The sequence below is a fragment of the Ciconia boyciana genome, chromosome 13 (assembly GCF_034638445.1).
Source record: "Ciconia boyciana chromosome 13, ASM3463844v1, whole genome shotgun sequence".
Lineage (NCBI taxonomy): Eukaryota > Metazoa > Chordata > Aves > Ciconiiformes > Ciconiidae > Ciconia > Ciconia boyciana.
In genome coordinates this window covers 9,642,905-9,655,614 of record NC_132946.1, presented here as the reverse complement: position 1 = coordinate 9,655,614, position 12,710 = coordinate 9,642,905, and the positions used below count along the sequence as shown (strand labels likewise).

The 12,710-nt window shown below is 37.1% G+C and overlaps 1 protein-coding gene across 13 annotated transcripts in view; it reads left to right on the top strand.

Annotated features, from left to right (window-relative positions):
• Nucleotides 1-12,710, top strand: part of IQCK (IQ motif containing K) — a 173,608-nt gene that overhangs the window by 26,737 nt on the left and 134,161 nt on the right. For 12 of the 13 annotated variants that reach the window (XR_012044878.1, XR_012044877.1, XR_012044879.1 and 9 more), the window contains one exon: nucleotides 1,672-1,783. Coding sequence is in view for 10 of the 13 variants with exons in the window: in XM_072877712.1 (XP_072733813.1) it covers nucleotides 1,672-1,783 (112 nt within the window). In the remaining 3 variants the exon portion in view is untranslated. Of the gene's footprint in view, nucleotides 1-1,671; nucleotides 1,784-4,188; nucleotides 4,250-12,710 lie in introns of those variants that run through there. The other variant, XM_072877708.1, reaches the window with a different exon arrangement.

The following is a 12,710-nucleotide window of genomic DNA, read 5'->3' as shown; positions in this document are numbered from 1 at the left end:
ACTAAGTAGTTGGCTTCCTGAAAGCAAAAATGTGCCAGGAGAAACCAAGCTTATTGCTGCTTGTTTTCACCACGTTATTCAAGTCCTAAAACATAATGACATTTTATATACATAACATTTAGAAAAAATAGAAACTGCATTTTTAATAATTCTATTATAATTTGTATATGACTCTAAGAGAATAATCACTGTCGTGGTTTAACCCCAGCCAGCAACTAAGCCCCACACAGCTGCTTGCTCACTCCCCTCCTGGTGGGATGGGGAAAAGAATTGGGAGAGTAAAAGTGAGAACTCATGGGTTGAGATAAAGACAGTTTAATAGGTAAAGCAAAAGCCACACACACAAGCAAAGCAAAACAAGGAATTCATTCAATCCTTCCCATGGGCAGGCCTCTCCAGGAAAGCAGGGCTCCATCACGTGTAACGGTGACTTGGGAAGACAAACGCCATCACTCCGAACATCCCCCCCTTCCTTCCTCTTCCCCAGCTTTATATACTGAGCACGCCGCCATACGGTATGGAATAGCCCTTTGGGCAGTTGGGGTCAGCTGTCCTGGCTGTGCCCCCTCCCTGCTTCTTGTGCACCTGGCAGAGCAGGGGAAGCTGAAAACTCCTTGACTAATGTAAGCACTGCTTAGCAACAACTAAAACATCAGCGTGTTATCAACATTATTCTCATACTAAATTCAATACACAGCACTGTATTAGCTACTAGGAAGAAAATTAACTCTATCTCAGCTGAAACCAGGACATCACTTACCAATGTCTAAGCTAATGCTAGCATGTCCCTTCCCCACTGTTGTCAAAGAGATGGTATCTGTTCTGGATTTTTGCTCTACCCCTGGAGGTAGTAATTGTCTGAATGCTGAGGTAGACAACTGGCAACATATTGCTAATTAATCAAATCCTGCTTAGAACAAGTTTAAGTAGCAGAGTGGTAAAAGCTGTTGATGCAAAGCTAGCTCTTTCTTATATTAGTAGGATCTACACCAGTACAAAAGCAATAAGAGAAGAATTCAACTTAAATCTTAAATGGAGTCAAGGCCTGTGACTATTGTCATTTTATGTGGAAGCAGAATTACACCCTTCATAGGGGTGATTGACTGACAAAGAATAGATATCATGTAATGCATTCCAATTACTTTAAATAACAGATTAATGGCTCTCCTGTTTGTGAAAATTGTATGGCTGGGATTGTCAGTAAGCCTGTTTGTAGCTGGTAGCAGGTGTGAATCAGTTTGCTGGAATAAATTTCCTGCTGTATGACCCTTCATGCCCCTCTTCTGCTCTATTATGTTGGTCAATGGGTTGGTTTTATAGTGTTGTGGTTTTCTAAAGGCACTAATACCCTTCAGCATAATGCTTTAAATTTTAATTAACTCAAAGAATAAGCGTCTCACTGCAATCAGATTCTCAGGAGTCCTTGGTAATCAAAATGATCCCCTAATTGGCATATTTATCTTTTCAATGTGGTTTGTCAATTATGTGGGTTTTATTTCTGTATAAGTTGAAAACTGTAAACCTCTGGGATTGTGCTTTTATATCAGGCCCTGCAGAAAGGATGGATGTCATGTATTTGCCCAGCCACAGCCCTGTGAAAAAAAGTCTTATTGTCTTGAGTAACATGAACGTATATAATTTTAGCTGCATTTTCTGTTTTCCCTTTCCCAGGTCCGCTGTGATAGTGAAATACAAGAGCTACGTCAGTGGCAAAAGCAGTTGCGAGAGGACAAAAACATTATTAAAACAGTGAAAGAATTCTGGACTAAGCAGGAAGCCAAAGGTAGGTGAATTACATTGTATATTTTAATGATTTTTCTTTTTACATTAAGTGTTTAATTTTTATATTTCAAGTTGTATCAAGAAATAGGACACACACACACGAATGAAAAGAGAAGGCAATGTTTGTTGGAAATGCCTGGCTGTTTCTTTACAGTCGCTACTTACTCTAAGTTAGTTGCCTGTATAGCTGAAAGTGGCAATTAAAAATACAGTACAGGGCCAAAGCTCAATAATTTCAGAGGACTATAACAATGTGCTGGCACAGTATTTCCTAGGGCAGGATCAGACCTCTACCAGCTACACAACGTGTAAATACTGATTTTTACCAGATGGGTGGTTATACAGTTTTTTTGAACTGTGGGATTTCTATCTGGTAAATGTTCTACTGGCATTTTCCTGTAGTTATTTATATCAGCAGTTGGCCTGTACAGTTCTAAAAAAAGAAAACAAACCCGAACAATCCAATATAATTGCCAAGGGAAATGAGGCCAGATTGCCTTAAGAACCAACACTGTAACATGTTTCTTTTTTGCCCTGATTGTGGACAAGGCTTTACTTACAGGGCCAAAGTTATCATTCACTTACTCAGGCACAGTGCTGTAATTATGATTATTCGCCCAGCCTCTAGTTGTCTACTAATGCAGGAGGGATTCACTAGCTCCTCAACCAGTCTACATTTTACCAGCCTCTGTGGGCTGGACTCAAACGTGATACATGAAGGGATGTGAACTACACACCCACAGATGGAGGTGAGAAGAGGTCATTCAGCTGTTGTTCCTGTGTTGGAGAGAGGGACCATTATGTTGTACCAGTCACCATTGTGTGGTCCTTCAGTCTGATGGCACTGTCGCATATGTGTTCTCAGATGGCCGATCTTTGCCCTGAACTACATAAGAGCATTCAGGGTGCAGTTTCATGCAGTCAGTTGGATCAAACTGGGAGCTGCCAAAAGGATTGATCCCACTCTGTAGCTCTTGCATCAGTTTTAGTGATTGTGTAACTGCACCATGGGTTTGGATCGGTGAGAGGTTTTGCTATGGGGCAGGTTAGTTTTCCACACCGCTGTTGCCACATGATTGCTGTATCTAGCACAAAGGAGAAAGTGAACTGGGGAGAGAGAGGGATAATGACTTTCAGCAGCCCACAGCTTGGTTAAATTGAGCGGAATATGAGATGGTATTCTCATACCTGGTTACTGTTCATGGCTGAGGAAGTGCCAATCTCCAGGTGATTGGCAGGAGTTAAAAGCCAGGGGCAAGTCATGGCTTAGACCTCTTCAGCTCAGTACGCAAAAGCACATCTGTGTAAAAAGCCATTCTGAGCCTGGTTTTCGTGGGACTTCACTGGGAAAGGAAAGACTTACATTTGAATCCCTGCAGGGCGAGAGAGTTTAGAATCAGGTTTCTGTGAAAGGTTTTAAAATGCTGAGTCCTGGTCAGTTAGATACCTACTATCCAGAAAAATCTACAGATTTCAAGTGACAGAAAATTGCTGATGTGCAATCTGGCAGCTTAATGGGAGGCCTCTGTCCTCTGTGTTGCCTAATGACCTGGGCAGCTTTTCACTCAGCATTGAATATTTGTGGGTCACCATTTGGAGCTCTTTCTCTTTGCTGCCTCTATAGACCATGCCATTGTTTCATTGGTTCACCTTCAGGTGCCCAATTTCTACACATTTAAAGTCTAAGCTGAGATATTGAATATGTCCTGCTGGGTCTTCACTCAAATGTTTCTTTCTTTCCTTGTTCTCTATGCAACTTAACTGTTCTTTTTAATTAAATGGAGTTATTGTAGTCATGCACAGATATGAAATAGAGTATTCTGGAATTAAGTGTTTTACATCCTCACAGTATGCTTCATTTTAGAAACTACAGTAAGAATGTCCATACCTAAAGAGTACGTATTAACATCACTGCTGTAGCAATTGGAGCTTCTTGTAAGTGACTAGAGCCTTGCAATTCTTCAATAACTCTGGTCATCAAATCTTTTGTGTCTATTGTTATTTCAAAACTGTCCTACTTTTTAATAGATGATACAACTAAAACTAAAACTATGAAGCATTTTAATTATAAAATAGTCCATGCTCTGTAAATGTCAAAGGAATTAACAGCAGTCAGGTCATTAGCCTGATGCACTGCAATTTTTCTTTCACTTTTTATTATGCTTCCATTCTATCTATCATTAGTTACAAGTAGATCAGGCTAAAAGGATGGCATGAAAGTTCCACACCTTTCCCTTTCTGCTTGCAATCTTCTTTTGACTTTTCTGCCCAAAGGTGAAAGGGGTTTCTCCTTTCATGTATGTGAAAGGAGAAATCTGTTACTAGTAACGATCATTATAACAACTGGGATTACAAAATAGCCCCTTGTTTTCAGCTTTCCTTATTTTGATGTTTTTTCCTTCACAGAAAATAAATGTAATAGGCACTTGGGGCCAATAATAACATTTTAAACAAATGCTAGGCTCTTTTTTGTGTGAAATCCCAGCACTTCCAGATGGGCTCCTTTTTATAATACCAGCAAACACAAAGTTATAAATTGGTAAGTTCTCCATGTTTTCAAGCTCCCCCACTGGCAAACCTTTGATTCCCTAAACTTCTTTGCTATTACTTCCTATTTGTACTTGCATATCTGTTGGATAGCATTAGTATTTAGGACATCTAGTCAGGGTAATGTTGCAGTTATACTGTGTTAAGTTTGCTGTCAAGCCTTCTTAAGCGTATGCAGAACACCAACTAATTCTGCAATCAGAATTGTATAAGTAGGTATTTCCACTGGCTATTTTCTAATGAACACAGTGTTCAGTAGTTATAGTATAAATCTTTCCAATAAATATCTTAATACATGGTGCTATTGTAACACAATTTCTCCTCTATTGTGTGAAGTGGAACAGTATTTAAACCCACTCTCACACAACAGCTGTGCAGCAAACTCCAGGTGGTACTGGGAGCAAACATTTTAAATTGTTGCTCTGGATTTCTGAAGTAATCCACATTTTGTCACATAACATGAAGTGAATCAGTGGTGACTCTCATCCTCTAGGACCGTGTTCACTGTTAAAAGGCTGCCTCTGTGTGCTTCCTCCTTTAATCCTCTGGAGCGCTCACCTGCCAGGCACATGCACAAGCTGGTACCACAGGGTGATTTAATGTTTGCAATTGAGAGAATCACATTCAAGTACTGCATCCACCATGTTCCCCAGGGCCTGGACAACCTCAGCAACTCCTCCTGGCTTACCTATGCTAGACAAAGCTCTTGCACAGAGAGAGGTCTGTCTTCAGTTTCGCTGCTTTCCCTGTGATGAGAGGTGGTGACTGCAGCAGCAGCTACTGGATAGTTCTGTGGTTTGCACGTTTGCAAGTGCAAGGAAAAGCGTTTTCCTGTTGGAGGTACTTTTCCTGCCCAAACAGCCATTCTTCATGATCTCCAGGGAAAATGTGTGAGCTGGACTGAAGCTCCCGCTGGCTAGCTTCAGCTGCATTGTGCTGTTTAATAGAATGTGTCCAGTAAAATCTGCTTCCATTGTAATATTGCAAGATTTATACTATATGTATTACACCCTGAGTTCATTAGAAAATATCCTGTGGAGAAATCTACTTTTCCAATTCCAATTGCAGAATTAGTTGGTGTTCTGCATACACTTCAAAATGCTTTACATTCTTCCAATGTTCCTTCCTAGTGTTAGGAGTTCTTGTCATAAGGAGGAGTCTGCATTGATACCAGTACTGATACCAATACAAATAGCAATAGATTTCTTTCAGTAGATATTTAGATACATTGAGAGGCAGGCTTATAATTAAGAAAGACAGTAATGAATGACAACCTCAAAAGCAGTTCTGCATGTCTACACCAACAGCAGAACCATAATGAATTCTGTTCCTGCAGGTTGTGTTTCAGTTGTGAAGGCTTAAGTGTGAATTCAGTCTGCAGAATTCTCAGGGTAGAATTTTTTAAATCATAAAGACAGTTAACTATCAGCTGATATCAAAGCTGTCATAAAAGAGTAATTTTTCAAAAGACTTTTTTTTCAAAGCCTTCCTTTATGTATCATGGCCTTCTCAGTTGCCTTGCTATTACAGTATTATATATTGCAAGGTGTTATGAGCTGACATGCTTTTCTGTGTCTGCACTGTGCTATGTGCAGGACCTTTTGGTCGTTGCTTCGCTTAATTATGAAATGTTCAGAACAAAAAGAATTTTCTTCAGGGCAGTATACATTATAGTACAAATACCAAAACTGGAAGACTATCACGACTTTTTTGTTTTGGTGATAGCAGCTTGTTACAAGGGCTGTGTAGATTTTTCCAAACATTATTCATATTTATATTGCAGTTTTAATCCACAAAAGGTCAGGTTTTATTTACCAACCCATGCAGTTGCCTAAGGGATATTTTATAGCTGAAAAGAATTCATTCTGAGGAGCAAAATCATACATCACAACAGGGAAAAACTGCATTTATATGTGTGTATATATATGTTCTGTTCGTATGCAGTAAGTGAAGTAGAATTCTTGGTTTAGTAGCTTAGAGCTAGAAGATTAAACAAATAGCAACTAGTAACAGTGTACAAAAATGATGAAAAATAAAATCCATGAAACATAAGTTGTCTTCCAGCAGACCTGACTGATATGTAAAGAAAACTTTGGCAGAGCAACAAAGGTTTTCTTCAAGTCTTTGTGGGATTTCATAGCCTATTTACTATGGTTTATTAAGAGTTTACTTCAAAAAAAAAAAAGTAGGCATCTTTTTTTTTTTTTTTGAAAGAAGATGTAAATAGATCTGAAAACAGTGGATTCATAGATTTACTATGATAAAATTAATCTCATTATAAATTTAAAAAATAAAAGCCAAATTCTTCTCTTTGTAATACATGTTTACTTCTGTCAGTGTTAATTGTTGAAAAATTGCATTCCTGAAGGTGACAATAGAATTTGACCTAGCAGGCTTGCTAATTCATTTTAAATGATTGCAGTTTAATGTTTATGTTTTGGATTCTCTTTTGGACTCTCTCTTCAATTTGTTAGCATTTACATCATCCCATCAAGGCATATTTTTTTCACATGTTCCATTGTCCATGATACCAGTAAGAGTTACAAATTCATATGTTTCCCACTTATTTCTAAGAAATAAATCTGTATATTTACAACATACCACTGTGAAAAAGGATGTCTGTAATATTAGGTGATTATACAATCATAGTTTACAGTCTTCATGCATGTAAAATCTTAAAGGAGAAAATTACCAGTGCATTTTCAGAGGACAAGATAAAACCATTTTCAAAACATTGCAACTAAGAAAAGTAGGGGTAAGGGTGGATTGGACTGTGTCATTTGGCAGTTGAATTGATTCAAAAAAACTCCTGTCTCTGGAGAAATTTAATCTTTCCATAAACTATATTTATGTTGTTTTGGAGAGTAATGTAGTGATAAGATTTCCGTTGCCTTCTTTGCCAATTGTTTCAAAAGGAAAAACAAATTTCCTTTTAATCACTCTCATAGAGCTTTCCTGTCATCAAATCAATTATTTTAGGACTCTAGGACATACAGCTGTTTCACCACTTCAAAGAAACTTGTAAGATTGCCCCTTTTCAATTATTTTCTTAAACCAGTGCAAGTTCGTATTGCTTATATCACATTAGCTTTCAATATTATCACATTGTTTCTGTAATTCCTTAACTGAGCTCTGCTAAGTTAATTTAAGAGTATCCGTACATAAAATAGCCTTGGGGCCCAGACAGATGGCAATTTGGAAACAGCTGTACTAGTTTGAGAAGTTACTGTCCAGGGGTTTTCATTATCAATCTCAGCTGCGATGCCATAATTAATTTTGTTAGTACTCCAGCTGCTTTTATTTCTGCTATTATTATTCTGCTGTTTATTAATGTTCTTAAACCCTATTTCATTGTAAAGTCAGCAAGGTTAGTTTAAACTGCTTTTGCCAGTGATTCAGTCTAACCCAGCTGACTTTGCACTGAAGTGGATTGTGAGCACTCATACAATAATGAATACCATAACGCAACTACTTCTTAACCTTGTCTTTCTGCGCATTTGGTTTAACTTAATTAATTAATTCAGTTAATTCAATTAATCCCCTTTAATTAAACCACTGAGCTCGTCGCATCAAGCAGGACAAAGCCTTTATTGTCACTAAAAACTCAGATGTCACAAATAAAGCATTAAGAGTCATGATCAAAAGAAAAAGAAGAAAAACATTTTAAAATAGATACAGCAATTTATTACGAAGTTAACTACCTTAAGAATAGCAATGAAGTATCTCTTTAATTTGTATATGACTCTAACCCTGTTTATTAGATGCTGTAAACAGTGTTGAATCTAACTGTAGGGGATGAATGGTGAGCTGCCAAATAGCTTTTAGAAAATGCTGACTCGAGCAGTAATGTGATTCTATTGACACTACTAGAAAGATCAGCATACCTTCCATGAAAATATCAGCCAAAGACTCATTTAATGTGAGCTAACAGTCAGGTTCTGCTTTGTTGTGGCTTTCAGCACGATGCTATGTGTACCTTATTTCATGGGTATGTTTTAGGCAAAGATGTGTAATTTTATGAAAGTATGTTTGTATAATCTTGACCAGTGTGATATTTAAAGGATATTAAGAGGAAGTTAGAAATGTAAACTGATTGTAAGTAACAAATCCAAAGGCACTCCTAATTTATTTTTCTGGTTTCAGAAAGTGTGTTTATTATTCATTATTCATGTTGATTATTATTGAAACAAGTAGTGAAGTTTTAGTTTTCATTAGAGCATAACTAGAACAAAACGCTTTTGGGGTTTTTTTTCAAGTAGGGACCAAAAGTATGATTTTTATGGGGCAGCTAAGGGGATCCAACAACTTCCCCATTAAAAAGGCAGTCCTGTCCTTCCTTGACCGAGGTTTCTGCCACCCTTTCCTTTTCTTGGCTCCAGCAATCATGGCTTCCTGGTGAGTTGGTTCAGCTGGCAGATCTGACAAAGAACTGCTCTTCAGTTCTGTTCTGCTGCCCCTCGGGTTGGTTTTCTGCTGGATCAGCCTGACAAACTGACTTGCCCGGTAATGACGCAAGCCTTACATCCACTATAAGGGAAATAGTGCAACAGTAATAGAGGGAAGGAAAACTGTCCATTTGTGATGGCCGCTCACTTTTAGATCAGCTAATCTGTCCTGTGCCTGCTGTGTCATGTGAAACCATACCCTACATGGTATGTCTGCTTGGTTTGGTAGGCCAGGGTATAACGTAGCCTCATATAAACCACTGATTCTTCCCCTGCTTCACAGTATGTTTAAAGCGTCTCTCTTTTTTCTTTGTTCATAATTCTTTGTTCTTCTTTCATAATGTCTTTTATACTATTTATTACTAGTTTTGAAAAGTGTTCTGGGATAGAAAGTGTGAAAACTTTGCATGAAAATTACTTTATAAATTAATAGCATCTTGCAGGACTGTTGACCTCTTTAATGCATACGCCTGCTAAATTTCTTTTTGAGTGCAAAGAAAAAGGTGTGTTTCTTTCAGCCTTTACCTAAGATCATAAAGCTACAGCATTTTTAGCTGACATTTTGTTTGCTATACCGCTCCACTGCTGTAACATTACATTCCACAAAATGATCTATATTTAAGGTGTGATAGTCCTTACTCTTAACAGTTTCTACTTTCAGACTGAAAATGTAGAGAGAAGCATAGCACTCAAGACTCAGTTGAGTGGCTCACAGCTTTAGACTTGTAGGGAGAAAGACAATTCTCCCCAATATAGCACAGCTGATGGGATAAAATTGTTCCAGAATATTTTACAGAATTTTTAAAAAATATTACCTTCTACAGAAAATACTGCTAATAAAAAAACAACCTCCAGAGGATGTGAGTGAATAGCAGATGAGCTGGGGCTTTTCTTTTTTCTTTTTTTTTTTTTTTGAAGTTGATGTCCTTTCTGATTTTATTATTCCGATTTGCTGAAATTACTTTAATGTAAATGTATTTAAATAAGTGATTTAATAACCTGCATGTTATTTGAGATCATGTTTGGCAGGATGTGACACAGTGGCACACACATAGCAAGACCTGCTTTTGGTTTCATGAGGCTGATGATCTACCATGAGATTATCTGTTTAGGAGAACTTCTTTTCCCAGTGTGCATTTATCTAGGGCTGTCCATATCAATTTCATCAGTATCTGCAGCCTAAAACGTCCATTTGAAACTGGACACAATTTGCTGCATCTTCTTGTTTTCTTCTTGTTTTCTTTCCACATAGCTCCAGTCGTATTTTTGCTTTAATATTTCCAAGAAGAAATAGGCCTTCGCTTTTTGGTTAACGGCCTGGTTAATTTGATTTCTGCCTCCATGCAATGGACAAACCCCATCTAGTCATGACTCTGAGCAGTGTGTTATGCAGATGTAGTACTGATGAGACATCACTGGAAATGAAAAAGTATCTGTCCTACAATGAAAGGAATTTGAAAATACTTGACCTTTTTTATGAAAATACCTAAATCTTCATTCATCACTTACATGAACAAAACACTCTACTGACACTGTCTGTTACAATGGTTATTTCTCTGCTGGTGTGCTGTTGGAAAGACAATTGGTTCTGTATACACTGTCTAGTAATTTCAGCTATTTTGTTTCCAAAGGGCTTTCTTTTCTTTTTCTCACCTGCATAGAATTTGTAAAATTTTATTTTTAAAAAGCATTGTTCATAGAGAAAATAATAAAAGAAATAAATATTCCTGGTTTTATGGCAAAAACAATTGTGACCCTATTCACTAGCAGTTCTTACAGATGAACCATAGCCTTGGCTTTGCAAGGTACTTCTGTAACCCTGAATGTACACAGTGTGTGGAAAATCTAGTTAAACCAAACTGAGACAGAAAGTAATCTTCACAGCAGGTGGGGGGGTTGATTTGCAGTTACAGGAGGGAATATTCCTTTACATTCCATTTGATTTTCAAGCTGTATTTCTCCTTTGGCAGTAGAAGTTATTACTCACCTATACTGAGAGATTTTAAAAATACTTCTTTCATAGAAAGAATATTTTCCCTTGGGAAGATGCAACCAGCAACATGCTTGAAGAACTCAAAATGTAGGTGTTCTGTCACTAGAAAATCCTTGAAAATATGAATGAGATTGCAGATAAAGGGGAGAACAGGCTGCATATTTTAGGAGCACTAGAGCAGGAACAGATGCATACTGTCAAGAAGCAAGGAAATGCAGTCAGTCACTCCTTATACAGCTGTGGTATGCCTCTACCTGAATTATGAGGAAGGATTCAAAAGCTAAATACACTTATGAAGTTAAGCTGAACAGGAGAAGTCTAGTCTGCACGCTTTTGAAGGATGGCTGTATGTAATTGTATCAAAGTAAATAATCATATCACATCAAAGCAGAATGAATTGAGGAAGGGAAAAATGTTAAATTCAGTACCCAGAAAAAAATGGCTACACCGCGAAACTTCTTGGATTTCATTCCATAAGCAAATAAACATATGAATATCGTCATGTGCTCTAATGGATCCTTATTAATGGGGCCATAAATGAAGTTACAATCGCATGCATATTTGCAGGACTGAGTAGTTTCCCAAGGAAAATACTGAAAATGGGATATATATAAATGGGATGTCTTACACTAGGCTTAAAAATATTTGAAATGTACTGTAGGTAATAATACTGGACTAGGAAAAGACATAGTCTGAATAGCTAATGGATTTCTCAAAGACTGCACCTCTGTGGTTTATTTAGAAAAATTCAGCTCAGTAAACTGTAAGGAATTCATCAGTTTTATGTGAGAGTTTCTTTCCTTTTTTTTCCCCCCCCCGCTTTCACCAAAGGGGGTTGAAATGTAGTCATGTTGTAGGAAGATTTTAAACAAAATAATTTGTTTCTAATTTCATCTGCCCTCCTTTTACTGTAGCTGTAGTTCTTTAATTAATCTGATTATGGAGCTCTTGTAAGTGGCGACCTTCCTGTATTCCATGGTTTTATGCTTTTAATATACATTATATAATATAACATATATATATATATACACACATATATTTTTTAAGATGTGACATGTTGAAGGTATTTCCTCAGATTACTTTGTTTCAAACTGAGCCGTATAAACAGGTTTAAAGTGGAAGGCTACTTGCTGTCAGTAGGACATTGCAATTAAAAGAATTTGGCTCTGCTTTTTTTTTAAACATTACTGTATTTACAGGTAGTCAGTTGTTTCTTTCTGAAAACAAAAGTGCTGCAGTCAAAATGGTTTAAAAATGGGTTCATATATGTGATTGCTTTTGATTTAAAAGGTAATGTATAAGGTTTCAGTTATACAAAACACCTTAAAATTTATTTAAAAACAACAAAAAAAAGAAAATCCAAGAACAAAGCGGTGCCGATAGCTGAGTATGTGGTGGTTTTCATCAAGCCTAATTCAAGATGCTTGAGATGTTTCTGAAAGTTTAATCTTGGCACTAACAGCTGAGAATGTAGTGATAAAAGTCATAAGACTCATGATGCAGATTCCGCTTTACTGGTCCACACCCCGGACTCAGACGTCTTTGAAAAGTTATAAAGATTACAGTAACATTTAATTTCTGAAACTATGTTGGGAATGTTTGGGAAAAAAAAAAGGAAAGATGATCGTTTAGATAAGCTACAAAATACATGATCTTCTGAACCGTGCTTACACAGGCACAGCAGTGTATCTGCTAGCACAAGTCTGAACTAATCCTCTAGTACCAAAGCTGTATTTTTACCCATCACTCTGCAGTTGTTAATAATGATTTGTAATGGAAAAAAGGCAATTGCAATTTGGCAATTTTTCTGTGATTATATAAACATAATTTTTTTTGTTTGTTTTTCTGTTTTAAAGGAGAGGATAAATTCTTCATGGGTTTTGCAATCTTTTTTTTTCTTTTTCTTCTTTTAACCTTTTTCAAGATAATAGTGGAAAAAATGG